At 57.0% G+C, this 27463-nt stretch overlaps 2 protein-coding genes across 7 annotated transcripts in view; both read left to right on the top strand.

The window, feature by feature from the left end:
• The first annotated feature begins 376 nt into the window (after positions 1-376).
• LOC111160310 (Fas binding factor 1) lies at positions 377-23648 on the top strand. Of its 6 annotated transcripts, none has more exons than XM_022523297.1 (30): positions 377-749; positions 1589-1674; positions 2221-2248; positions 3280-3321; positions 4978-5071; positions 6063-6123; positions 6909-6959; positions 8796-8937; positions 9397-9474; positions 10252-10371; positions 10692-10830; positions 10967-11100; positions 11911-12010; positions 13052-13531; positions 14870-14968; positions 15317-15405; positions 15572-15630; positions 16388-16543; positions 16651-16751; positions 16879-17085; positions 17748-17855; positions 17940-18079; positions 18168-18286; positions 19045-19167; positions 19253-19438; positions 19870-20046; positions 20128-20265; positions 20356-20473; positions 21668-21777; positions 22409-23648. In XM_022523297.1, exons 2-30 carry the CDS (start codon positions 1672-1674, stop codon positions 22490-22492), a joined length of 3486 nt encoding a protein of 1161 aa, XP_022379005.1. In that variant the 5' UTR covers positions 377-749; positions 1589-1671; the 3' UTR covers positions 22493-23648. The 6 variants fall into 6 exon arrangements, with proteins under 6 accessions (XP_022379005.1, XP_022379006.1, XP_022379007.1 ...); XM_022523298.1 differs by having other exon boundaries at positions 377-851; positions 13055-13531; XM_022523299.1 differs by having other exon boundaries at positions 377-851; positions 14885-14968.
• A 1629-nt stretch (positions 23649-25277) lies between these two features.
• Positions 25278-27463, top strand: part of LOC111160415 (mitochondrial ribosomal protein L38) — a 6104-nt gene continuing 3918 nt past the window's right edge. Inside the window, exons 1-2 of the mRNA XM_022523517.1 lie at positions 25278-25366; positions 25476-25655. Of these exons, the coding sequence (XP_022379225.1) occupies positions 25300-25366; positions 25476-25655 (247 nt within the window). The 5' untranslated portion in view covers positions 25278-25299. The remainder of the gene's footprint in view (positions 25367-25475; positions 25656-27463) is intronic.

Below are 27463 nucleotides of genomic sequence, written 5' to 3'. Positions count from 1 at the left end.
GAGGAGGTACTGGAACCCAGGTCCTGACAGTCCCCGGGGCCGGCGAGAGGAAGAAACCCAAAGGCCTTGAAGCCTGTCGCCCTTCTCCCCAAGTGGCGTGGAGGGAGCTCCTAGCAACGCGCCCGCCACGAACAGAGGTTAACGGCCGTGGCGGGGCACTCTGGGAAATGTAGTTTATCTCAGCGTCCCCTGCTCCTTTGGTTCTGGTCAATGACCAGACCGAGGACTACAACTCCCAGGATGCCTCGCGCCTCGCCTCTCTCTGGAACTCCGAGCGACTGAGAGATTGGCGTCCCCGGGGCTCTGGCGCGGGAGGCCAGAGCGAGTTGGGCTAGAGTGGGGTCTCCCCCGCGGCTATGGCTAGCGGCTGCGCCTCCGCGGGGAGTGGCGCGTAACACGGGAGATTTCTGGGGCTGCGAGGGGAGTAGGCCGCGCGAGGGGGTGACGCAGGGAGGGGCGCGGAGCCTCCGGACCTAGAGGGTGACCCGGAAGGGCCCTTGCTAAGGATTTTTAAATGCCTGGCACGGACCAGTCTGAGCAGATGCGATGACGCGATGGTACCCCGTGGCACTTTTGGCCTTCGCAAACTTCTCAGCGATTCCCCCGGTCTGGGAGGCTGGGTCTGAATCCCTAGGAGATGGCGGAAGCTCTCAGATGTGGTGTGAGACAAAAACTTTGTGTCTGGACTTGTAGGTCGTGAAAATTGCCGTTACAAAGAAAGAGAAACACAAACATTCAGAGTGGCCCCTGTAAGTAATCCCAGATGAATTTTGCATTCTATTAACAGGACCTGCAACACCCGACAAACAGAGATGACCCCCTCTGACTTCTTTCTTCCGAGGCATGGGAAGGTCGGTCTTGGTGATGCTCAGGTCGGGTAAGGAGAGAGTAACAGTCTGAGTCAAACCCTTGGCTGTTAATGGATTAAGTCGGCTTTACAGTTAGCGTGAAGGGGAAATTTTCCACCATCGGTGAAAATAGTTTCAACGAGTAAAACCAGTGCTCACATCCACTCTTTGTGCTGAATGCACAAATGTGGTCGTGGGTGTTGCCTGGGATTCCGTATGGGCCATGGTGCCTGGCACCCACCTCCTTTCTGAGGGGGTACCTACCATCTCCTGCATCCTCTTTCAGGGTAAGACTTGAGGACCAATGCACTTTCTGTGAGTGATCTCCAGGCCTCGGAAAGCTCGTTAAGTCACCCAGAGCACTTTGCTTCTCATCTAAGTAGCTCTTCCTATCAGGAATTTTTAATTTATGGAACTAGATTTTAAACCCTTGAAGGGGTAAAGTGAGAGAAACTTTGATGGGCCTTGGACCCAAGCACTGTTAAAGCTACATCATTTTTTTTTTTAAGATTTTATTTATTTATTTGACCGACAGAGATCACAAGTAGGCAGAGAGGCAGGCAGAGAGAGAGAGAGAAGGAAGCAGGCCTCCCGCTAAGCAGAGAGCCTGATGCGGGGCTCGGTGCCAGGACCCCGGGATCACGACCGGAGCCGAAGGCAGAGTCTTTAACCCACTGAGCCACCCAGGCGCCCCTGAAGCTACATCATTTTTAAGCAACCTCTTGAATTTTCTTCATTAGGGAGAATGAGCCTGATGTGGGCAGAATTCAGATGAGCTGGACAGCGCCGTGAACAAGCTACAAGCAGCTCCCAGAGCCTTGAGATGGTAGGCAGAATGCAGCCTCGCACACACTGCTCCCACCCCCACAATCTTGACTGCCTGGAGAGCTTTAGGGGCTGGGTGACAAGGACCAGGATATGGTCCCTAGAGAAGAATGATGAGAGGTAGAGGTAGAATTGATACCACACTTATTATATTCTGAGCCTCTGGATAGCCAGCCAGAAGCAGTCTGTGCCTTGCTGGTGCTGAGAAGTCAGGGACACAGAAGAGGGGAAAACCTTCCCAGTCGTGTTCCTTCTTGCCTGGGAGGGTTTGCAGGTGGCATCTGGAAATCAGGGAAGAGGAGAGACTTCTGTCCCCACCCCCCATGGCGCCCACAGTGGTGTCCACAGTTGGGCTGTTTCCGTGCTCTGAATGAGTGTATTCTCAGAGACTCTGGGAAAATATAAAGAGCTTCTGTCTCTAAATGCCATTGGTGCTCCTTTTCCTCTGGTGACCTGGCAAAACGCACAACAATTTATTCTGTATTCTCGGTTTCAGCCACGTTCACTGTTCTGATTTTGTTAATGTGATTTGTTTTTCCAATGTTAGGCACCAAAAACCAAGAAGGGGTTGAAAGGTAAGTGGAAAAATCGGATATCACCCTTAAGGCAAAAATAATACCCCATCTTTCATCCAAAAATAACCTAGACATGTCTGTATCTCAATGTTTTGTTTTTTTTTTAAAGATTTATTTATTTATTTATTTATTTGACAGACAGAGATCACAAGTAGGCAGAGAGGCAGGCAGAGAGAGAGGAGGAAGCAGGCTTCCCGCTGAGCAGAGAACCTGATGTGGGGCTCGATCCCAGGACCCTGAGATCATGACCTGAGCCGAAGGCAGAGGCTTTAACCCACTGAGCCATCCGGCGCCCCTGTATCTAAGTGTTCTTGACATCAGTCTTGCCAGTTTCCCCCAAAATTGCACAGGAAGCTTTGGTCTTCATAGGGGACTCCCTGTGCTGCCTCTTGGCCCTCAGAGTAATCCAGGAATAAATAGGGGCGGGGCCCCAGGGAAAAAGTCCTTGTCAGGCTCTGTATCAAGAAGTATATAGTTGGCATTGAGGACGGTAAAGGCACTTCAGCTGGGTGCAAAACCTCATTTAGTACTTGTACTTTGGGTTACCCCCATGTCCCCCCCTTTGGAAAGTGGCCGAGGAGGTGTGCCTCCAGACCAGTACTGGGGGAGGGGGACTTCTCAGATGGAAGAGCATGAGAACGCTATTGGCACAAAAGAGGCTTGTGTGTGCCTAGAAATCTTGGACGCTTTTCCCAGAGCAGCACATGGGGCTTTATTCAGAGTCTGGAAGATTGGCTTGTTGGCCAGTGTGTCCTGAGAATGCAGGTTCTCCTGAAAATGCTCACCGTTACCCTTTGAGAGAGTTATTTTCCGTTTCTATCCTGGGGTCCTTCGACAAGGCGTTGCGACCTGTTGCTAGAGAGTTGGGAACTGTCTTGTGGTTAACGCCGAGAGGGCTGGGTCCCAGTCCCAGCATCTGAGTGCTCTGGTGGTAAAGAGCCTGGAATTGGGAGGAGGTCTCAAGTCATGAGGCTTGTGAAGGACTTTCTTTCCTCCTGAAGTCTTGACGGTTCCTTTTCTCTTTGCTCTAGGCTCCATTGATGATGTCCTTGGTGACCTGTTAGGGGACGAGAGTAAGTGCTCCTTCTGCAGAATCCCCTGATTTAATCTTGTTCTTTTTTTTTTTTTTAAGATTTATTATTTATTTGAGAGAGACATCAAGAGTGGGGCGGGTAGTGGAGGGAGAGACAGAGAGAGAATCCCAAGCAGACCCCCCCCTCCCTGAGCGCAGAGCCTGATTCAGGGCTCAGTCTCATGACCCAGAGATCATGGCCTGAACGGAAATCAGGAGTTGAACGCTTCACCAGTGGAGCCATCCAGGCGCCCCTCTTTTTTTTTTTTAATTGAAATCTTATTCACAGAAAATTCACTCTTTTCAAGTGGACAATTCGCTGGCTTTTAGTATGTTCACAAAGTTACATATTATCACAGTGATCTAATTTCAGAACACTTTCATCAAGAAATGCCACGCCCATAAGCAGTCACTCCTGTTCTCCCTTCCCACAGACCTAGACAGCCACGTTCCCTCCCTGTTCTAGACATACCGTACAAGATGGAATCACTCCATACATGGCTTTTGCACCTGACTTGGTCCACTCACCACGGTGTTCTCGTGGTTCACCCACACTGAGCCTCTCCTGTCTTCATTGCTTCCTGTGGCTGGACCGTCTTCCAGTGTGTGGCTCGACCATCTGCTCATCACAGGGGGTGGACACCTGGGCGGTTTCCACATCTGGGCAAGGCTCTTAGGAGTGATGTTCTCAGGAACGTTCAAGTACACGTTTTTATGTGGCCATACGTTTTCAGGTCTTTTGAGGGCGTATCCTGAGGGATGGAATCATTTATATGGTAACTCTGTGGTTAACTTTTGGTGGCACCACCAGACTGTTTTCCACAGCAGTCGCACCATGTTGCTTTCCCACCAGCAGCTTGGGAGGGTTCGAGTCTCTCCACGTCCCCAGCACACTCTTGCTGATTTTCTGTCTTTGTGATCAGGCCCGCCCTCATGCGGACAGATACAGCTGCATCTCATCGTGGGTTTTTTTTTTTTTCATCTCTTTAAATTTAAATTCAACTGATTAACATCCAGAGTGTTTTTCCTTTCAGAGGTGGAGGTCAATGACTCTCCAGTAATACCCAGTGCTCATTCTGTCACATGCGCTCCTCATGCCCGGCACCCAGCTCCCCACCCCCCCACCTCTGCCCACTCGTGGTGGTTCAAATGTCCGATTCCCCGGTGACCAGTGACACTGACCATCTTTTTCATGGGTGTATTGGCCATTTGTGTATCTTCTTTGGAGAAAAGTCCCTCCAGATCCTTTTTTAAACTTGGGTTGTCTTTTTACTATTGAGTTGGAAGAGCTTCTTACATGTTCTGGATATGGTGCATGTTCCTCTCTGCTGTACTGAGGAGCAGGGCTCCCGGGGCATGGAGAGCTCCCTGGGGGCCACCGGGCTGAGGCTCCCCAAACCTGGCCCAGAAGAACCCACAGAGCCTGGGCCTTGTGTTCCAGCCGAGAGCTGTGGGTGCTGGAACCAGATCGTTCTTCCTGCCCTTCATGGGGTGCAGTGGGCTTGGGCTCCTCAGTGGACCCCCACTGGCATTTAGGGTGAACCTCCTGGGAGAAGGTTTTTCTGGGAGAGCTTGGTGGGAGAAGGTTTTTCTGGGAGAGCTTCTGACTCCAGTTCGCTAGCCAAATGGCATCATTTCTGTTCTCTTCTCTTCCCAGTGACCCTACCTGAGGAGCCTGTTAAACTAGCTTCACGTGCCCGAGACGCCACAGGGGTGGGCCAAGCGCTCCCTTCTTCCAGGACTAGAATGAAGTAAGAGCAGGCCTAGCTTGAGTGACTATCACCCCTTCAGTCCAAATACTGTGACCTCCTCATGCTCCCCGCTTTCCACCTGCTGTGTGCCCCCCTCCTGCTCTCCGGTGTCCCTCCCCTCCCCCCCTTCTCCTCGAAGGAACCCGAGGGGTGGACAGCCGCTGACCAGGGCTCAGAAGTCCTGGCTGCCAGCCCTGCCAATAATGCTCCTTACTGTGTGATCCTGGATGATTCCCGAACCTCTCTGAGCGTCAGTGTTCTCAACCCCAGAATAAGAGAATTGGCCTAGATCCGTGGCTTTCAGGTTGTTCTTCCAAATTGCTCCTGACATTTGGGAGGAAGTTTTGTGCGTGCTCTGCCCTCCGCCTTCATCTTAGCCAACGCACTTCTGTTTCTCTCCCTCTCTCTTTTTTATTTTTTATTTTTTGAAGATTTTATTTATTTATTTGAAAGAGAGAGAGAGAGAGCACACAAGCAGGGGGAGCAGCAGGCTGAGGGAGAAGCAGAACTCCCTGCCAGGCAAGGAGCCCGACGCGGGGCTCGATCCCAGGATCCTGGGATCGTGATCTGAGCCAAAGGCAGATGCTTAACTGACTGAGCCACCCAAGAGTCTCTCTGTTTTTCTCTCTTATCTGTTGTTGTTAACACTTGTTTTTCCATCTTGTGGCTATTTTTGTTCTTTTGAAGTACGGTCGATCTCCAGTGTTAAAATGGTCTCAGGCGTCCCGCATGGCGATCAGACGGGTCTGTCGGTAACGCTGTGCTCCCTGCATGGGTTTAACAGATTGTTTTTAAAGGCCCTCTACTGCTTTAAAAAATAATGGAAAATCTCTGCATTAGGTGGCCTGTGAAATTCCTTGAAGCAGCTCTGCCCCAGTTTCCTGGAGAAGTCTTCCAGGTTCCCCGGGGCTGTCTGAGCTGCCTGCCTTTCCCGGACTCAGTGCCCTGGGGGGGTAGGGGGCAAGTGGGCACCGAATGTGCCTCTTCGCAGGTCCCTCCTGGAGGACTACGCCTTCGGCACCACGGCGGGCCTCACAGGACCTGATGCTGAGGTGAGCCTGGTCCACCCTGCTCCCCACCCACCCTCCCCCCTGACCCCAGAAGCAATGACATGGGGATGGTGGCCGGGAGTGGCTCACACAAAGGTTTAGAAGTTTTGCGATGCCCGTGTGTTCTTTATATTTATTTATTTATTTTGAGATTTTATTTAATTTTTTGACAGAGAGAGACACAGTGAGAGGGAACACAAGCAGGGGGAGTGGGAGAGGGGGAGGCAGGCTTCCCACCGAGCAAGGAGCCAGACGTGGGGCTCGATCCCAGGGCCCTGGGATCATGAGTTGAAGGCAGATGCTTAACAACTGAGCCACTCAGGCGCCCCGCCAGTGTGTTCTTAAAATAATACCCAAGGACTGCCAAGTGGACCCAAATGTGACCCCAACGGGCTTTTCCTTCCTCCCAGTGGGATGAGCTGGGAAGTGGAGCTCCCAGGAAGTGTCGGAGTCTTGGGTGTTGCCGCTTCTAACTGTGCTTCCCCCAGTAAGCTGCCTGGCCGTCCAGTTACATAATTGGCAAGTGGCATAGCAATGGCCTGTCGTGGAAGGGTTCTTTCCACTGAGGAGGGACGGAAAGTGGCAGCGCTTTCTGGGTCTCCACACGTGGGTAGGTTTGACGTCTGGGGACACTTCAGTCCCAGCAGAAGGCAGGACCTCCTGCCAGTGCCCCGTTGGCCGGGCTCTGCCACTGCTGAGCCCTCTGCCGTCGCAGAAGCAAGGGAATAAGGAGCCAGAGCTTCACTGGGCCTCAGCTAACATGTGTCCTTGCCCTCCTGCGGACTTAGGTGTCCGACGTCTCAGAGGCGGACCCACAGACTTTGCTCCAGAAGATGAAGGTATGGAACTAGCTTGCACAGTTCTGGGAGCGGGTGCGGGCGGTAGGAATGTTCTGTGGCAAGCCTTCCCTGTCCCTCGCATGTTTCCCTTTACAATTTGTGCTCCCAGGCCCTTCCTAGTCGAGGGACGGGCTCATCGTGAGCTGCTGCCCTTCATGTCCTTCTGGATCAAAGTCCATATTCCCGGTAGCCGGAGATTCGTGCGCTGGGAGCCATGGTCACACACCAGGCTCCAAGTGCAGTGGGGCTGGCTCCCACCCAGAGACACAACCGCACGGAGGGAAAAGAAGGAGAGACTGTCTCCTCTAAGGCTGCTGCTTTTTTTTTTTTTTTTTTTAAGATTTTATTTATTGGGGCGCCTGGGTGGCTCAGTGGGTTAAAGCCTCTGCCTTTGGCTCAGGTCATGATCCCAGGGTCTTGGGATTGAGCCCTGCATCGGGCTCTCTGCTCAGCAGGGAGCCTGCTTCCCTTCCTCTCTCTGCCTGTCTCTCTGCCTGCTTCTGATCTCTGTCAAATAAACAAATAAAATCTTTTTTAAAAAAGAAGATTTTATTTATTTATTTGACAGACAGAGATCACAAGTAGGCAGGTGGGGGAGAAGCAGGCTCCCCGCTGAGCAGAGAGCCCCATGCGGGGCTCGATCCCAGGACCCTGAGATCATGACCTGAGCCGAAGGTAGAGGCTTAACCCACTGAGCCACCCAGGTACCCCTCTAAGGCTGCTTCTTAACTGTTCCTGTGTTTCTCTCCACATCCCCTGCCAAGGCCCCCTCAGTCCAGCTGTGCTCTCACCGGATCAAGCCCAAAGCTAAGCTTGGGAATGGAATTTTAAGACATAAATTCTGTAGAGTTTATAAAATAATCCCCCAGGGCTCAGGTGGCCTACCCAGGGTCTGAAACCTTAAGTCACCTTGACTTCCCCCACCCTTCTGGCCAGCAGCACCCTCCCGCCTGACCTCATGCTGCTCGTCCCTCTTATTAACTCTTGGTCCCAGGCCAAGGCCTAGAGCTTGCTTTCAGCCTTGGGTTGGGGGGCGTGGGAAGGGAGTGCTAAAGAATTGGAGTCTGTTCCCTTCTTGGCTCCATATTCAGCCTTTTTAACCTCATCTTGAAATCACTGTCCCCCGGGGCCTGCCCGTCAGCTCCCCTGGCTGCAGCCCTCCAGCCCTCTGACTGAGCTGGGTGGTGACTTCAGGTCTCCCCCTCCAGACCCATGAGGTGCCCACACCCCCCAGCTCGCTCGGCCTCCCCATGGTCCAGTTTTCTTTCCCAACTCCCGTTTTTCCTGCATAGTCTCCCTTTTCCCCTGTGTTCGTCACACCTCTGACCCTGGGGTGCCAAGCGTCCTCCCAGATGGAAGTCCTTGTCCCCTTGTGAGAGTCAACATTTGGCAAGTCTGTGCAGGGGAGGGTGGTGGCGGGAGGCCCTGACGGCCTTCCTCTGCTGGCCGGGTGCCTGGCCCTTTGTCACGGCCCAGCGGCAGTCCCTCTGGGAGTCTTCAATCCTGGGGTCCTGCTGTCTTGTTCCCACCGTGAAGAGAGCCCATGTGAGAAGCTGTGGCGACTGGGTGCTGGTGACCCTGCTCGGAAGTGGCGTGGAGGTGCCACCCGAGCCCGGGCTTATCTGCGATGGAGCTGGTGGGGACCTTGTGCTTCGGCCCGGTCTCTCACCTGTTTTGCAGGCCAGTCAGGGTCAGTTCCCCACACCAGGCCCCACTTATCCCCCATGGACTATGGAAGCCATCTCACCACCAGGCCACTCGGAGCACAGGGGCGTTCAGCACCGCCTAGCTGAGCACCTCTCAGGAGTCCTCCCTCCCTCCCTCCCGCTTTTCCAGGACCTGGACGACATGGATGCCGATCTCTTAGGTCTGAAGAGGTCTAATCTGGCCTCTAGCAAAAGAGCTGCAAAGGATCCTGGGAAGGAAGAGCTGCCCAGTCATCCCAAACCCGCCAGCATAGTGACAGCCAGTGAGAAAGGTGCGGGGGAGACAGCTCCTTGAATCGAGGGACACTCTGGGGACCGGGAAGGTACTCAGAAGGGAGCTCTCATTCCTGTGGGTTTTCTCTGTCTGTGGTCGGGGAGGGGACAGCTTCCTCCCTCCCTAGTGTGATTCCAGGCCCTCTGAGTTCAACATGGCAGCTCCCAGAGAAAGCATCTGAGTTAAACTGGGGAATTGGGTGGGAGCCTGTGTACCTCCCAAGTCCATGACTCTGTTTGGGGTGACATGTGATTGGGGGACAGGAGGTGGCTCCAGACCACGTTTCCCTGGCAGAAGCCTGTTTGAGAACTAGGGAGGTATCCTCTCCATGGCCATGAGCACTCAGCCCCCCAGGGAGAAGGGCACGCCATCCCAGGGTCCCTCTGTCATGGTGTGACAGGACCTTGGCTGGGAGAGGCCCAAGCCTATGATGTTGCCTTCTGTTTGCTTCTCACAGGGGATGCTGTTCCCACCAAGAAGCCCCCTCCCTCTACCAGCAGCTTCGGGCATCAGTACAGAAAGTTTTCCTTTGAAGGTACGGTAGGCCCTGTGGTCACGCTTCTGGGACACTTTGGTTTGGGGAGTGGAGGATCCTGGGTAATGCTCACTCGCTTCCTGGGGTCACGTTGCCGTGTGTGTCAGAGGAGGAGCAGACAGCTGGGGCCACTGGTTCAGCTCCTCAGGAATTCAGGGAGGGACTGATAGTGTTGTATTGGGTAGAGGAGATTTGGGTCACTTATTTGCAAGACTTTGAAGCCAGACATCAACCTGACGGGTTTTATAAAGCATAAGAAGAATTCCCCTTCCTTTTCTTTTTTTTTTTTTTAAAGATTTTATTTATTTATTTGAAAGAGATCACAAGTAGACAGAGAGGCAGGCAGAGAGAGGGTGGGGGAAGCAGGCTCCCCGCTGAGCAGAGAGCCCGATGCGGGACTCGATCCCAGGACCCTGAGATCATGACCTGAGCCAAAGGCAGCGCGGCTTAACCCACTGAGCCATCCAGGCGCCCCTCCCCTTCCTTTTCTAAATGCATGAATGTTTTACTTCACTTCTGATGCCTGGGGTCGTTTCCAGAAGGCTGCACAGACAACAGAATCTGGGGGCTCCCAGGCAGGCCCAGGGCTGCTCCCCAGCTCCCTGTCTCCTTGCCAAGTCTGATGTGTGTCCTCTGGGTCCTGAGTGGCCTGTTCGTGTATTAGAGCAGCTAGAAACCTCCCCTAGAGTGATAGCCGCCCCTCCCCAACATGGCATAGGGCTTGTTTTCCTGAACAAAGCACGCAGTCTCACCTGTGCTTTCCCTTCTGGCCGTGAGACTTGGAAGACCCATTGGCAGGACTGCTCTCCGACGATGAGGAAGGAATCACCAAGAAGTCCCCTGAGCCCGAGAATAAAATGGCTTCCGAAAAGAGCCCGGCCCCAGTCAGAGATCAAGGTAGGGTGGGCTTTTGTTCGTCCTGGGCAGAGGCAGTTGGCCCAACCAGAGACTCCACCAGGCCGGGACCACAGGTCTCAGATCCTGGACCAAGAGATTAGCGGAGTCTCTGAACAAGTGGGTGGGGTGTGGGAGCCTGGGGTGGTGGATCCCAGGTGGATCCCAGGCTCGGATCCCGCGTGCAGACCAGACACGTGCACTGCTTGCGGCCACGCCCAGAGGTCCAGGTCGCAGAGAAGCAACCCCCTCAACCCCTTCAGACACCACATTTGAGGGCACGATGAGCCGTGGGCACCGGTGCACTGTGTTCTGTCCTCTAGGTCCATCTATCCCACTCACTCCTGGGGACACCCCGATCCGAAAGAAAGAAGAAGTGCTATTTGATGAGGAGGACGACGTCGTGGCTACTCTGGGGTTTGGAGACAGCCCTACAGCAGAAAGGAGGCGGACGGGCGACCTGTAAGGGTCCTTAGGAGCGGAGAACCCCAGCGCATGCGGCTGCCTGGGGCCCAGCGAAGAGCTAGAGGACAGGCGTGGCGCAGGCCCTCCGGCGCCCCCTGCGTTCACGCGTACCAGTGTGTGTCCTGTCCCGCAGGGAAGGGCCCCGTCCTGCTCGCTCCAGGCTGGATGAGCTGCTGGGTCGGGGCACCGCCACCAAACTCCTGGCCCGCCCGGGCACTGGGGAGCACAGGGAATTCAAGCTGGACAAGAAGTACCAGAGGCCCCAGGGTGAGGACGCTTGCAGGGCAGGGGCGGCGAGGTGGGGGGGGCTCCCAGACCACGCTCGTACCGAAGCCCGTGATGAGAAATACGCGTACATCACAACGCACGTTGTCATAACCGGGGCAAGAGGGTCACGGGACGATCATTACTGTGTTCAGTGTTCTGTTATTTTTTTATTTTTGCGCTAGCAGATGTATAAATACATTGGTTGCGACTCACAGAATTGTTTTCTTGACCCGCCAATAGGTAGCAGCCCCCAGTTTGGAAAAGATCTCTCTAGACCAGTGTTTCTCAAAGTGTCGGCCCAGGGAACAGCTGTTGAGAACCGTTCTCATGGCCCGGGCAGCCCACTGGCCTCCTCTAAAGGACGCCTGGGGCAGGACCCCACCGGTGCCTTTTTCACAGGTGATGCCCGGCGTGCAGGATCCTGAGGCCTCGAGCTCACACCCCGCGCTGCAGCCCTGCCTCCCCCATGGCAGCTTCACCCCTACGCACTTGCTGACACAGCAGGCTAGCCACTCGGTCTTTTTATTTATTTATTTATTTTAAGATTTTTTTTTTAAATTTATTTGACAGAGATCACAGGCAGGCAGAGAGGCAGGCAGAGAGAGAGGAGGAAGCAGGCTCCCTGCTGAGCAGAGAGCCCGATGCGGGGCTCGATCCCAGAACCCTGGGATCATGACCTGAGCGGAAGGCAGAGGCTTTAACCCACTGAGCCACCCAGGCGCCTCGCCGCTCAGTCTTTTTAAACAGAGCTCTGCAGCCGCAAAAGCGTCAAATTCCCTTGCTCAAGATCACAGGCTTCTTCATTTCTAGACAAGGAAGATCCCTGGGGCGATGAGGACTTCACCTTTGGGGCCTATCAGCCCACCGTGGGCTCCAGCGAGGGCCGCCAGTCCCGCCGCCAGTCGGTCAGGTAAGCGGGGCCTGAAGAGAGCCTGGCCTTGGGGGCAGGTGCCCACCGGGAAGGAAGAGGGGCCCCAGGCTCCCCAATCCCACCGACAGTCCTATTGGGGAACCAGGTGTACGAGGCCCAGGGGTGGCTGCCTGCGGGCGTTGAAGCAGGAGGAGGTCTGCCCAGTCCTGCCCATCCAGGCCCATTTCCTAACGGCCTCCTTGCAAGGAAAAGGAGGAGGTGCCCCCCGCACCGCCTGGAACCCTTAAAGCCATAAACGGCTGAGGTCAGCTGACCTCGCCAAAGGTCGTTCAGTTCCAGGGTAGCGAGACTGTGAACTTCAGTGGCCTCTCCTGCCCACCACCCGCTCCCCCGGAACAGCCCTGGGGTCCACCGTGACGCCTGGCCGCAGGCTCATCCCTGTACGCAGCAAAACTTCCAGTTAGTGGTAGAATTTTCAGAATCTGGAGTTTTTTTCCCGGTACACATTTTCAGTCTTATATTTGGAAATAATTTCAAACTGACTGAGGAGGTGTAAGCGGCCGCGCTTGTCGATGCCACGCCATGTTGGCTTTGCCAGCCCCTTCTAGATAACCTGCACACGCATTGACATTTCTCCTACTTCCATTACGTTCTTAGACCTCAGAACACGCTACAAGGGACCAGTAATGCTTCTAGGCAGTGGCCAAATAAACGGACACAGACGTTGTTGATGGGAAAACCTAAACCGCTTGCTCTAGCTCATTGTTCTCTGGACGTGCCCATGGTGGTCGTTCGGTGCTGTTTGCTAGGGATGGACTTGTCCCCTGTTCACGTGGTGGAATTCAAGATGTCTGTGTTCGATGGCGTTCTACCCACAGCGCTCGGCTGGCCGCTGCGCCTGAGCTGGCACGGGCACTGTGCTCACTGGGCGGTGGCTGGCTGCACGGAGCCCCAGGGAACCTCTCACTCCTTCATGTGGGCCATGGAGTCACCCCCCGAGCCCCGGAGGGAAGGGCTGGTCAGGGGGCTCTTAGGATGGCTGCTTGCCCTGCCTTAGACCCCCTCCTCTCTGTCTTGAAGTAGGTTCTTAGCAGAAGGTGGTGCAGACACCAAGGGAGAACCAGGCTCCAAGCAGAGCACGCCAGCGGCCTCCAGCCCCACGCACCCCAGGAAAGGAGGAGCCGACTGGTTGGGCCTCAAGGATGACGACCTGCTCCCCACCTCCCCCACCAGAGAGGCTCAGCGGGGAGGCTCTGCGCTCTCCACTCCTTGCACGCTCCCTTCCAAGAGCCAGCCCTCGGCCCCAAGCCGGCACTCGGCCCCAGCTGGACTGCCCTCCTCCTCTCTGGGGCCAAAGCCACCCACGGAGGGTGCGGGTTTCCCTGCCAAAGCCAGCCAGACTTCCCAGCTGGGAGCGTCTGAGGAGAGGGAGGAAGAGGATTGGCTGAGCCACGCCTTGTCCCGGAAGAAGTCGCAAGGTCTGGCCAGGGAGGAGCACACGGAGGCCTCCAGGGGCCAGAAGAACCTGGTGGAGGCAGTAGGAAGTCTCCCTTCCAGCAGGTACAGGCTTGGCCTCTAGCTAAGGGAGGGAAGGCTGGGCAGGGGTGTGGCGGGCCAACCTTGCCCATCCTGGTGCCTCAGTCAGGAGTGCCAGCTTGTGCCGCCTCTTAGCTGTGCCTCCACCTCTCCGGACACTACAGAGAGCGCGCCCCATCCTTGCCCCGGTGCAGGCTGAGGGGATCGGGGGCGGGGAGGTGATGACACTCACACCCTGACTGTCGTGTGCACAAGGGCTGACTTGATCAGGAGGGAACAGAGGGTAACCTGATGTGACAAAGGTGCAGCCATCCTGGTGCCTCTGAGCAAGGGCCCTGCCCACGATGCCCTTGGGGTCCCCAAAGACCCCTTGTCCAAATTATTGGGGCCTCTGCTGGCCTGAGCTAAGGGACGTGACACGTGTTCGTGCTTTGGGGGAGTCCCAGAGAAGACAGTGGCTAAGGGACGACTCCTGGGGAAAGCCACCGAGTGGCAATCCTGTGGGGCAGGACAATGAGTGACCTCTGGGAGCAAGAGGGCAAGACTGGGATCGTCTGGAGGAAGTGGCAAGATGCCGTGTGACCCGAGCGAGGAAGAGGTGAAGTAGGCAATTGTGTGACAGGCCGGGGACATAACCCAGCCCCAGGGCTGAGGTGAACGAGGAGAGTAGCTTTGACCTCCATCTGAAACCAAGGTAAAAGCTTCCCTTTGGCCCTGAGAGCCAACCAAGGTGGGCGGGAACCACAGACAGCAGAAGAGAGGAGTCCAAAGGGAGCTGGACCTGGCCAGAGAGTAAGCAGAGCCCTGGTCTAACTCAACAAAGCTATGTGGGCCAGAACAAGGCCTTGAACTTGAACCTTAACTCTGGTGTCTGCAAGGTGTGGATTGTTTTTTGTTTTGTTTTGTTTTGTTTTTAAAGATTTTATTTATTTATTTGACAGAGAGAGATCACAACTAGGCAGAGAGGCAGGCAGAGAGAGAGGAAGGGAAGCAGGCTCCCTGCTGAGCAGAGAGCCTGATGCGGGGCTCGATCCCAGGACCCTGGGATCATGACCTGAGCCAAAGGCAGAAGCTTTAACCCACTGAGCCACCCAGGCGCCCCTGGATTGTTTTTCCTTAGATTGTCAACAGATGGTCCTTGCCATCCACCGTGTCCTAGCAGGCTCTGCGGCCAGGAAGGGGTCCTGGAAGCCCAGGGGCTCAGACTCAGGAGGAGAATTCCCAAGATGGGATGATGGGAACAGGAGAGGCGCTGAGGGGACAAATGGCCAGCAGCTTCATACTCTGGCCTTCTCCCCACCCAGCCATGTCCAGCCTAACTGGAACCTTCTGCCACCTTTGCTGTAACATTTACTTCCTCAGCCAACCTGTTCCCAGCTCTCAGGTGTTCGAGCAAGCAGCCGTTGGAGGGCCCTTGGGAACAGCGGCACAGAAGCTACCAACAAGGCCTGCCGCCTCCGGGTATGTCCACAGGGGCCAGGGCGGGTGAGAGGCTGGGTTGGGCCTGCGTGGGCCTCCGTCCTTAGAGATGAGGGGCAGCCGTGCTGGGCTCCGACTCGGCGCATCTGGCGTATGGTATTTGACACTTTGAATGGGGCCTACCCACCGAGGGGACCTGAAGCCGGCCCCGTCTCCTTTATGCGACCAAGTCCTCATTCTCAGTAAACGGCCAGCCACCAGGCCTTTCCAGTCAACTCTCTGAACCTATTCCTTCACAGCCCACGCCAACCCTTTCCTGGCCTCCCTGTGTTCTACACAGCAGGCTGCTCACCTTGCCACCACTGCCCCCCGCAATCTTTGTGTCCTCAGGTCCCCTGTGACATGGAACCAGACTGCCCTGACCCTCCCTGGAGGTGACCCAGAGAGGGGAACAGCTCTCAGAGACCTCTGCAGCACTGGTTGGTTTCGTGCTTTGTTTGTGCTTCCCACTGGGGTGGAAGAGGTGCTGAGCTTCCTTTGGGGTCTGGGAAGACAAATAGGGCCGGACTCCCGAAGTCACAGGGACACACGCGACCTCCAGGCCTCGGAGGGCCTCCTGCTCACTTCTCTGCTACTCATTTTCAGAGCCCGCAGCTTGTGTCCCAAGCTCCCAGGAACACCCAGGGCCCCCTGTGCCCATCCAGGTAGGCAGGCGGACACACGGGAACAGGCCTCGGGCCCACGGAGCGACTCTCTGGTGCTCAGAGGCAACAGCCGTGGTTTGAGCCGATGGCCTGCGGGAAGTCGCGTGTTGGCGGGTCTGACGCCCCCCGCCAGCGCTTCCCTCACCCTCTAGCCTCGCCACTGTCAGGCAGACGTGGCTGCTACTTTGCCAACTCCGGGAGGGAGGTGGAGGTTGGCATCTGTACGGGGGTAGCCAGGAATCCTCCAATCAGAAAGCAGGGCCGCGGGTGTCCCGTTGTTCCATCTAGAAAGCCGCCTCCATGGCTGCCGTCCTCCCCCTGCTGTGCCGCCTGTTCCCCAGGCGTGGGAGGCAGTCACCTCTGGGCCTGGCTAGGAGGAGACCCCAGAGACCGAGCCCCAGGAACCCAGCAGTACCTTTGGAGGTGGCGGGCAGCAGGCAGCCTGCAGGAGGTAGCGAGGCGCCCGATGTCTGGACACGCAGCCTGGCCGAAGGAAGCTTCTGTCACAGCTGAGATGCTGCTGGTTCTCAGCTGCTGCTCTAAGAATCTGGAACACCTGCTGGGGAGGATGTGCTGAGGGAGGACGGGAGGGATAACGACCGCACAACTCCAAGGCCTCGTCCTCGGCCTCCTGGTGTCACGTCTTTGTCCCCATCTGCGGCCACAGATCAGACGCAGGGCCTGGGAGGGCCAGAGGTAGCTGCGCTCTGCTGAGTCCCTGTCCCCTACCTGGACCGTCTTCCCGCCTCTCTTCCAGCCCCTGCTCGCCGAGTCCCTGGCGCGGAGCCTGTCGCCCGGCTCAGAATACCAGAGGCAGCTCCTGGCCGTACAGGTGCAGCTACAGGGCAGCACCGCCGAGCTCCAGGCCGACCTTCTGCAGAGCCGGGCCCGGCTGGCGGAGCTGGAGGCCCAGGTGAAGGACGGAGGAGCTCCGGGCTGCGGGGGTCAAGGCTGTGCGGCCTGGAGGGCTTCCCCGGGTGGCCCAGGGAGCCCACCTCCCCACCCTCCCACCCTCTGTAGGTGCGGAAGCTGGAGCTGGAGCGGGCCCAGCAGCGGCTCTTGCTGGAGAGCCTGCAGCAGCGGCACCAGGCCGACCTGGAGCTCATCGAGAATGCTCACAGGTGCCCACCGCTCCTCCCGCCCGGGCTTCCCGAGCCTCGGGGCCGGCCCTAGCCGATGTGCCCGGAGAGGCTCTTTGGCTATCTGCCCTCACCCTCTGAGCCCCACGGCTGTGTGTTTTGTTGGCAGAAACCGTGTAAAGGTGCTAGAAACGTCGTACCAGCAACGGGAAGAGCGGCTGCGGCGGGAACACGAGGAGCTGTCAGCCCGCTATCTGTCACAGTGCCAAGAAGCCGAGCAGGCCCGCGCCGAGCTCACAGCCCAGCACCAGCGGCGCTTGGCGGCTGCCATGCAAGAGAAGGACCAGGAGATGGAGCGGCTCCGGGAGCTGCAGCGGTGAGGGCGAGGCCCCGGGGGGGCAGGCAGAGCCAGGCTGTCTTTGAGGACGGCCAGAGGAAGTCCATTCCCCGGAGACCCTGAGCAGCAGAGGCGCGACCCCTTCCCTTCCATGTGAGGACCGAGGTCAGGCACACTGGCCCATTGCCCCCTTTGGGTGGAGGGCCCAGCCGTCCTCCAGCTGCCGGGTGGGCGTCCCTGCAGGGCCCCACCCAGCTCAGCACAGGGCAAGGCCCTCGCCTGCTAGCATCCGAGTCTGGTGACTGACGGACCGTGGAAGAGGTTCACACTCCTGGGCCTGGCGTGTCTGTCCGGGCGCCCGTCTGGATGAGAACAAAACCAAGAAAGGGCACATAAAGGAGCCGGTCGGTGGGCAGAGCAGGCTGTTCCACACTTCTCAGATTGGCTGGACGAGAAAAGGCTACCTACACACCCGTCTTTTCTCTGACGTCAAGTGTCCTTTGCTAAGTCACAGAAGGAGTCTCCCTCTGAGAATGCCTGTGGCATTCAGGTCCCAAGACACACAAGGACGAGGAGCCAGGGAAGCAGAGGCAGTGCCTGGAGGAGAAGAGGAGGACGAGGAGGAAGGACAGCGAGAGCACTGACTGCCGAGCCCTCTGGCGTAGCTCAGTGCGCGTGCTCACTGCCTCCCCTCCTATCAGGGCCTCTATCCTGGAGATGCGCCGCGACCATGAGGAGCAGCTGCAGCGGCTGAAGCTGCTGAAGGACCGAGAGATCGACGCGGTCACCAGCGCCACCTCCCACACGCGGTATGGGCGCCGTCTGGGCCCCACCCGCTCAAGTCACAGGGCTAGGGCCCCGAGGCCAGACTGACCCAGTCCCCCCGGCCCCAGGTCCTTGAACGGCATCATCGAGCAGATGGAGAAGTTCTCCAGCAGCCTGCACGAGCTGTCCTCCCGCGTGGAGGCCTCACACCTCACCACCGCCCAGGAGCGGGAGCTGGGGCTCCGGCAGCGTGACCAGCAGCTCCGAGGTACCAGGTGGGCCATGGGCTCCCCCCTCCCCGCACCTCCATCCCACTGGGACGGTGGGCGGGTCCTGAGCGCCCTGTGGCCCCCCAGCCCTGCAGGAGAGGCTGGGCCAGCAGCAGCGGGACATGGAAGAGGAGAGGAGCCGGCTCCAGGAGGTCATCGGGAAGATGGAGGCGCGCCTGAATGAGCAGAGCCGGCTGCTGGAGCAGGTGGGCCGCCCTCCCGCCGGCGGGACCTGTCTCCCCGGCACCCCAGGGATGCCCCCAGCGCTCCCCTTCCCTCCCTTCCTGCCCAGGCCTGTCACATTTCTCCATCCACTGAAGCCTGTGCCCCTGGGCTCTAAGAGATGCATTTTTGAACTCCTGCATATCCTTTCCTTCGTGCTGGGTTATAACGTGATATATTATGCTGAAAAAATTAAAACGCAGTTAGCAAATAGAAGAGAATTAAAATTACCCACTGGCTAGAGAGCCTCCGAGGCGCTCCTGTCTCTCCCCTAGACTTATCAGCATGAGATACAGGTGTGTTTGTGTCCTGAGTCCTACGTATTCAGTTCTTCCTCTGGTGACTTAATCCCCTGCCCGAGCCAGGCACAGTCAAGTTCCTAAGCTCATGCTAGCGTGGCCCCTAGTCCCCGGCATACACCGTTTCACACCTGCCCCTGCGGTGGATGGGAGATGGGCAGGCAGAGTGCCGCAGCTGGCATTTCGGGGACCAGGGCTGTGGCTGCTCTTCAGCGGTAGTGCGGAGCTCCTAGGCCTTGGTATAGCTCATCGCAGCAGCTGGGCCCTGGGAGCCTGGCTCGGCACCTGTCCTCCTGCACCTCTCTAGAGGTGTTTGGGGCATAGTGTGGGAGGGGCAGAGGCGGGGTGGTTTGCACAGCTCCCTGGGGCGCACTCAGGCCGGACAGAGGGGGTGGGCGGAGCGTCCAGGGAACATGTGTCCTCAGCCCTTACTTGGCCCCCAGGAGCGATGGCGGGTGAACGCCGAGCAGTCCCGGGCTGAGTCCACGCAGCGTGCTCTAGAAGAGCAGAGGAAGGTCATGGTCCAGCAGATCTCCATGGAGCGGGAGGAGCTGGAGAAGGCCAAGGTGAGTGCAGCCACACCAGGTACAGCGGTGACCCCTGCCACAAGCCTAAGGACGCTCACCCCGTGCCCTGGCCCCCTTGTCCCAGAGCGCCTTGCTGGAGGAGCAGAAGTCCGTCATGCACAAGTGTGGGGAGGAGCGGCGGCGCCTCGCAGCCGAGTGGGCCGAGTTCTATGCCCAGCAGAAGCGGAGTAAGGAGCGGGCCGAGCGCGAGGTGGAGAGGGCGCTGCAGGCAGACGCGCGGCGGGAGGGGACCCTCGTCACCCTGGCCAGGGTAGGACCGCGAACCTCCAGGGCAGCCAGGAGCTCAGCAGCCCTGCCCTTTCCTTCCCCGGCCCTCACTGCTCCTCCCTGGGGATGCGTTCGCCTAGCAGAGTGCCTAGAGACAACAGGAGCGTAGAAATGAAAACAAGAGTCATGTAATAACAACTTCCTTTGATTGTCCTACGTGTTTTATACACATTCTCACATTTATACACGTTCCCCTGACTTAGATATTCTAGAAGCAAGGAGGCTGGGGTTCAGAGGAGTTGAGCCCCGGGGTGAGAGGAAGCCCCGAGGCTTGGCCCCAGACCTTTCTGACCCGTCCTGGGACCCCTTGCCCCACCGCCTCCCCCAGAGTCAGGGTGGATCGGAGCCACGGAAAGGGTGGGGGGGGGGTTTGCTCCGGAGGGGGGAACGAAGCCAAGGCCTTGCGGTCTCCAGGAGCAAGCCGAGCTGAATGTCAGGGTCAGCGAGCTCCGTGCCAAGGAAGATCAGCTGGCAGCCGAGAGGGAGGCCCTGGAGCGGGAGCGCCAGGAGCTGAGGCTGGAGAAGGAGAGGGTCAGCGCTGCTGCCCTGCGCACCAGGCTCCGCGCTGAGGAGGTGGAGAGCATGAGCCAGGTGCCTGGCGGCTGGGCTCCGGGGGATGTGCCGGCGCAGCCCCCCACAGCCCCTGCCGCTGACCCTGCGTCCTCTCCGCAGGTGGCCTCAGAGAAGCTGGAGGAGGGGCAGCGGGCGCTGCGCGAGGCCCAGCAGGTGCAGCAGGAGCAACAGGCTCGGCTGCAGCTCGTCCAAGAGCAGCACGAGAGGCTGAGGCAGCAGGAGCAGCGCTTGCACCAGGCAAGCCACGCCCCAGCTCCGGCCAGCCCCTCCGCCCCCTCCCACCTTCCACCCTCAGCCACGTCCTTCTCTCTCCGGGGTTGGGGACAGGAGCATCTGAGTCTGGCCCAGCAGAGGCTGCAGCTGGACCACGTCCAACAGGACCTGCCCTCCAGCCCCGCGACGCTGCTCCCCAGGACCCAGGGCCCAGCAGCCTCCTGCCTGAGTGGTGAGTGGCTTCCAAAGGATGGGATGCGGGCTGGGCCGGCCGCCAGGGGCCAGTGCCAGGAGCGGATTCCCTCCACTGGAGGTCGGGGCCTGTTAAAGTCCTCTCGCCAGTCCCTGGTTACACAAGCAACACGTTTTTTAGGGAAAACTAAGAGATAAGAGAGAGGAAAACTGCTTTGTAAAAAGTTACTCTCGACCTCATTCTTTAACATTTGGGGGCATAGCGTTCTACACTGTGTGTATGTTTTAAAAAGAAATCAAGATCATCTCAGTTGTTTTCTGCCTTGATTTCTTTCATTCAGAAACATGCACAAGCAACATGTTTTCCTATCAGTAATTAAACATTTAACCATAATTCTTTTTTTTTTTTAAGATTTTATTTATTCATTTGACAGACAGAGATCACAAGTAGGCAGAGAGGCAGGCAGAGAGAGAGGAGGAAGCAGGTTCCCTGCTGAGCAGAGAGCCCGATGCGGGGCTCGATCCCAGGACCCTGGGATCATGACCTGAGCAGAAGGCAGAGGCTTTAACCCACTGAGCCACCCAAGCACCTGACATTTGGCCATAATTCTTAATCAGCACTGTTGTCTGTTATGTTCCGTGTTTTTATTGATTCCCTACTGAGTGGGTATTTTTGTCACTAAGATCAACACCTCAGTGGAAGTGTTTGTGTATATATATATATATATATATATATATATATATATATATATATATGTATATATATATCTCTACACCTTTGCCTGATTATTTCCCATGAGTAAATTCCTAGCATTGGACTTGCCAGGTAAGATCCCATGAGTATCTTCCTTTCTGTTTTTGTTTTTTTTTTTTTTTGTTTTAACGATTTTATTTATCCATTTGACAGAGAAAGACACAGTGAGAGAGGGAACACAAGCAGGGGGAGCGGGAGAGGGGGAAGCAGGCTTCCCACTGAGCAGGGAGCCCGATGCGGGGCTCGATCCTACTACTCTGGGATCATGACCTGAGCTGCAAGCAGACACCTAACAACTAAGCCACCCAGGCGCTGCCCATGAGCATTTTCAAAGGCTTTTGAAAGTCGGTGGAAGTGCCCAGAAGGTTAGCCTGGCTGCTGCCACCACAATGGTGAAAGGCCCCAGGGATCAAGCTGTGGCTATTCTGTCCCCCTTATGCCGCCACCCCTAACCTCCTCCTCCGCCCCTGACCTTTGCAGCCATTGTGGCTCCTGCTCCCACCACGCCCCAGTACAGCCAACCCCCCGCCAGCCTGGGCCCCTTGCACCTCCACGCCAACTTGGTGCTGCTGAGGCATATGGCTGAGCAGGTAAGTGTCCTGAGCAGCAGGTGGCCCCAGCCTGAGCCACCCACTGCCCCCTGGGGCCCAGGGCTCCTCTCTTCCCACTGGTGGGAGGCAGGAAGGAGCCCACTCTGGCTCCAGGGAGGGCTGAGCACCCCCTACCCTGGAATAATGGGCAGATTGCCCACCAAGCATATCTAAGACGCGTGCTCCAGGCCTGGCTCTGTGGGAAGCAACCTGCATCATCTCGGTTGAGCCTCCCAGTAACCCTGCGATCGGAATGATAGGAGAGGTCACTCATGGAGCATTCCCTGGGTGCCGGGCTCCGTGCTCAAAGCTGTTTGTGCAGTACGAGCCCCTACCCATCCCCCGGGCCCCAGTCCTACAGGCGGGTGATGTTATTATCCCCAGTTTAGAGACAGGCTTACAGAGGTGAAGTCATGCGCTGACAAGGGACCTCGCCATGGCTGTGCCTCACTTCCGTGCCCCCACCACCCCCGCTGCATCCCAGAGCCAGGGAGCAAGTGGAGGGAGGGGCCCTGAGTGACAGCTGCCTCCACCTTGCCCTCAGTCCTGCGAGCCAGCATCCCTGTTCCCAGAAGAGGGTGTAGGAGGGATCCGGGGAGGGGGGCACTGCTCACCCACCTCTGCCTTTCAGGACCGTGACTTCTTGGAGAATGAGCAGTTCTTCCTGGAGACCCTGAAGAAAGCCTCCTACAATATGACATCCCATTCAGCCTGAAGGGCGCCGCTGGTTGCTCGCTGGAGGCCTCCAACCCTGGGAAGCTCTCCCCTGGCTGCCGGCTCCGAGGAGCGAGTGCCCAGGGCCTGATTACAGCTCCTCCTGGGGACAGGGTGCGAGCACATCCTCTCTGCACACTCCAGCCTCTAGGGCCTGAGGACCAGTGGCCTCTGGGGAGATGTGATGCCGAGGGTGCCCCATGACCCAGCCAGCCACAGCCTCGGTTCTCCTCCCCCTGGCCTCCAGCTCAGATCCAAGGGCTCATTGGGCTCTGTGGGCCCCTCCCGTCCTCAGCAGGCAGGTGGCTGGGGGATGTTTTCTCCTGGGCCTCTTCTGAGGCAGGGGAGTGTTTTTGAGAGACACCACGGGCAGGCTCCTGGCCTCCCTGTCTGAGAGGTCAACTGAGACAGCACGGACTTGCCTCCCTAACTGGGACGCAGAGTCAGAGCACATGTTTTGAGGCGCCTTCTATCCTCCTGACCAAGGAGGCAAGCGGGGGCACAGAGAGGGCAGGGAGGGCGCATGCCCAGCCAGGTTTTACCTCGCAGTCTTGTGCTCTCAGGTTGGCTGGCAGAAAGTCCCTGCCTCCTTCCAAGCTGCCTGACTCACTAACCAGCCCTCACAAACTCTGGCCTGTCGCTTCTTGTAACTAGGGCTTCCCAGAGGCAGGGCTGGGCATGACAGTGGGGTATGGTGAGGGACCATTAGAGAGGCCTCTCCTGTCCACCTGCTACGAAGCCACAGCAGCTGGGGGCAAAGACAAGGGAGCCCCTGCCGTAACTGGGGTGGGGGGTAGAGAGCCCTGGGGACCCCCACGGGGCCTTACCCAGACTGCTGCCCCTTGGGAGGGCGCCTTTGCCCTTCTCCCTGCAGGGGCGCCGGGAGAGGGGTGGCGGCTTGGCAGTTGTCTCAGCAAACTCGAGGATGGATGGACTCCACTAAGAGAACCATGGTCACTCCTGAAGTGGCATCCCTCGGCCAGCGACTGGTTACCTTCCCCTGGAGGACAAAGGGCAGAGGATGACGAGGCTGAGGGGTACCAGCAGGCCGCGTTTGTCTCTCTGCTCCTTCAGAACAACTTTCAGAAGGATCTTCATTTACCAGCAATTTCCAGCCTTCGTCTTGGACCCATTAAATTGGTGTATTCTTAGCAACTGGGTTGTTAGAACTTGCCGCGACTCCTGAGAGTTTATGCTTATTTCTTAGACGGGTTCCCCTGTAGCACCGTTACTGCTGTGAAGCCGGCTGGTGCTGGGACCTTCTGGAATCGCTGCACTGACTTCTTCCTACCTCACACATGAAGGGACAGAGGCTCGGGGGGATTAAATCGCCTGCCCAAGGTGACAGTAAATAGCAGGGCCTCTTCTTGGGGGCAGATTCCAAAGCCCCAGGGTCTCAGCCACCTCATTCCGCTGCCTCCTTCCAGAAGACCATGCTGCACACCGAGCTCTTGTGGGGCACGAGATCTCCAAGCTGCTGCTTGGGGCGGTGCCTCCACTGGGGAGGGAAGCATCAGTGTCCCCTTGGAAACATCATGAAGCTGAGAATTCAGCTTGGTCTCTCCACAGACACCTAGAGGAGTTGGCCCTGTGTGAAGAGCTGCAGGGCTTTAAGCATGGGCACAGCCTGGCAGGAGCTGACATTGACTTAGTACCCGGACAGAGGGGACACCCGGCAAGGAGACCCACAGGGGCAAGCTTGGCCTTCAAGACAAAAAGAAATGAGTGTAGAATTAGGAAGCCAGTCTGTATGGCCTCGTTTACCTTCAGGGCAGTGGGTACGCACTCCCTCTTAAATGGGGAGCCTCTATTTGTGCTTTAGAAACCGCATGCAGGCTGTGGACACGCTGGAGGGGGCGGGTCAGAAGGCTGCTTGCAGGGGTGCTGGGGAGACTGAGGACAGCACTCCTGGGGGTAGCAGTCAGGCGTCATGGAAACGTGACCCCACAGGACCTGATGTCTAGCATGGAGGGTCAGGAAGGAAGAGGTGTGGAGGAGGACCCCCAGATTTCTGGCTGGGACCACTGGGTGGTGTCACTGGATGAAACAGCCGAGTAGAGACGGGCCGCCGCCCTTTGGTTGTAAGATACTTAGTGCCTCTGACTGCTCTGTATCACTGCCCCTGGCACTAAGGTGTGGGAGGTAGCTTGCTTCTCTCCTTCCATCAGCTTTTACCCCAGCCCACAGACTAGAGGGCTACACAGCTGTGTATCTGCTGCTCCTTCTCCCTTCAAAATTATAAACTGCACAAGGTCATAACATGCTTAATCCATTTTGCTGTAGAGATAAGTACCGGTGTTAAGTGACCGTGAGAAAAGACACGGGGGGCGGGGGTAGGGGCACTACTTCCACTTCAAGAGCCATCCGTGCTCGTTATTTGCTTCCATTGATACATGTGGAAATCCGTGCTCAACTTTCAAACAGCAGTTCCAAGCGAGCCCATTCTTGGAGCGTCCTAGGACACAAGACGCCGGCGTTCGAGGACCCGCGCGCCGCTGGCCTCGGGGCCCTCTGCAGAGGGGCAGGCTGCAGCGTACGCCTCCTCGTGGCGGCAGGCCCCGGCTAGGGGCCCGGACTGCCCGCAGCTCCGCCCCGCCGGCCACCGGGCACTTCCGGAGCTCGTCGCCGTCGCCCAACTGGGGGAAACACCTCGAGCCTTTCGGGAAGGAGGAATCGGCGCCCCGGCGGGGGCGGGGCTCGTAGGACGCAAACCCGGGGGCGGGGCCGGGCGGGGTGCTCAGGCGCTGCTCCGGCCACCTCTGCGGGGTCCTAGGCGGCGGCCGCGGCGGCGGGCCGTCTTGGGGGAAGATGGCGGCGCCCTGGTGGCGAGCCGCGCTGTTTGGAAGTCAGAGGTGGCGGGGCTTCAGCACCTCGGGTGAGGGGTCTGAGGTGGGGGGGGCTCGTGGAAGTCCCCGTGTACCCCGATCCCCGGGGCTCGAGCCAGCGTCCGCACCTAGCCTCACGTCCCGCTGTCTGCCCCGCAGCCGCCCTGAGCCGCCGGACCGCCCCTCTAGGGCCGATGCCCAACGAGGACATCGACGTGAGCAACCTGGAGCGGCTGGAGAAATACCGCAGCTTTGACCGCTACCGGCGCCGGGCGGAGCAGGAGGCGAGGAACCCGCACTGGTGGCGGACCTACCGGGAATACTTCGGGGAGGAGTCAGGTGCGGGACGCCTGGAGCAGGCGCTGTGAGCGCCGGCCTCGCGTCTCGGGGGGCTGGGGAGCCGCCGGCGTCCTCCCCGAGCACTGGCGGAGGGGGTCTGTCAGCGCCCACGTGCGCACCTTGGGCGGTTTAGTCCCAGCAGGATTTTTCACACCTTTTGGTTCCTTTATTTGGAAGATCCCCTTACCCCGCTGTTGAAGTTCCACCTTATTATACTCCTAAAATCCTTCCCAGATTTCTTCCCCGCCCCCAAATTCCGTGTTAGAACGTTCTTCTGTGGTCCTAAAATACTGTGTGTAGTCCTGGCCACACTCTATCCTTTCTTTTCACTGGCTCTCTCCCCATATTGGGATCCCTGAGGACAGGGATCTTGCCTGACGTGACCACTATTTGGTCCTTGCGCCCGCATAGTGCTGGGCACATCCGTGTGCAGTTTTTTCCTGAATGAAATTGAAAGCTCTGGGCAAAATGACTCGGGGATCCTGCCCTTGAGCAACCTACTTCCTGAGTCCATCCCTTTGGAAGGCATTTAGGGAGGCAGTTTTATGATGTTCGAGGACACACGGATGGAATCCACATAGCCTGATTTAAACCCAGATCAGTTTTGTAGGAGTCGATGCTGGCAGGCCAGGTCCAGGGACCTGGAGAAGGATCCCTGATGCACGACTGATAAGAATCAAACTCGAGGCAGCAGAAGGTGAAAGCAGAGTTTCTGGAAGGTATAGAAAGAGTGCACATACAGACAGTGTGTCCGGGAGATTCAGAAAGGAAAGGAGGGAGTCTCTTCTTTGCTTGGGGCCTGGGGGTTTTTATTGAGGATGGTGGTCTGGTGCATATGTCCTCTCAGGCATCCAGGAACCAGTTAGAACGAAGATAAGGTCCCAGGTGTTATTCCTTGGAGTCAGGGAATCTTGGCATTGAGATGTCTAGAGCTGGTTGTCTGGAACACGCATACTGTGGCTTCATGCGGTCATTCTTACCTACTCCTTCCTTAGATGTTAGCTATTCTAAAGACATCATTAATTCCTCGTTCCTTACAAGAGACATCCGTAAAGTGGGGGTGTGGGTCCTAGCAAAAAGAGAAGCAGGAAGGGGTGTGTGGCTGGCTCAGTTGGTAGAAAACGTACCTCTTGATTTCAGGGTTGTGAGTTCAAGCCCCATGTTGGCATAGAGTCTACTTAAAAAAAAAAGAAAAGAAAAAGCAGGAAAAGGAGCAAAAAGCATATTTTTGTGGAGTCGTTCATTTTCCCTATCTCAGAGTGACTTGCCTGAGCTTCAGTTTCCTCAGTGTAAAATAAAATAACTATCCAAATTTGTTGGCTTAGTCATTAAATGTCTGCCTTTGGCTCAGGTCACGATCCCGGACTCCTGGGATCAAGCCCTGCATGGGGCTCCCTGCTTGGAGGAAGCCTGCTCCTCCCTCTCCCACTCCCCCTGCTTGTGTTCCCTCTCTCACTCTCTCTTTCTGTAAATAAATAAAACCTTAAAAAAAAAAAAAAGAAAGCTGCAGTCCATTGGATTTTTTTAGACAAATCCATCTTTAATCAGGGTTCAGTGCATCTTATTGTTGCTGTCTAACGTAAACAGAAAAAGTATTGGATCGAAAGCCATCTTGGGCCTTGTTACTCAACGTGTGTTCTGAGACTAGCAGCACAGACTTTACCTAGGAGCTTGTTAGGAATGCAAAATCAGGCCCTACACTGACCCATTGATTCAGAATCTGAATTTTAACAAATTTCCCAGGTGACTTGTATGGTGAGTCCGTTAAAGTATGAGAAATGCTTCTTTAAGTCTTTTTTTTTTTTTTT

The sequence above is a fragment of the Enhydra lutris genome, unplaced genomic scaffold (genome assembly GCF_002288905.1).
Source record: "Enhydra lutris kenyoni isolate GAN:26980312 unplaced genomic scaffold, ASM228890v2 scaffoldscaffold75, whole genome shotgun sequence".
Classification (NCBI taxonomy): Eukaryota; Metazoa; Chordata; class Mammalia; order Carnivora; family Mustelidae; genus Enhydra; species Enhydra lutris.
This window is presented reverse-complemented; position numbering and strand designations above follow the sequence as displayed.

What these genes read in the sequence shown, in the direction of transcription:
- LOC111160310 (XM_022523297.1), top strand. An exon ending in GGAAGTCTCCCTTCCAGCAG is followed by an intron (nt 13,532 to 14,869) that starts GTACAGGCTTGG and finishes TTACTTCCTCAG; the next exon opens with CCAACCTGTTCCCAGCTCTC. An exon ending in AGCAGCCTCCTGCCTGAGTG is followed by an intron (nt 20,474 to 21,667) that starts GTGAGTGGCTTC and finishes TGACCTTTGCAG; the next exon opens with CCATTGTGGCTCCTGCTCCC.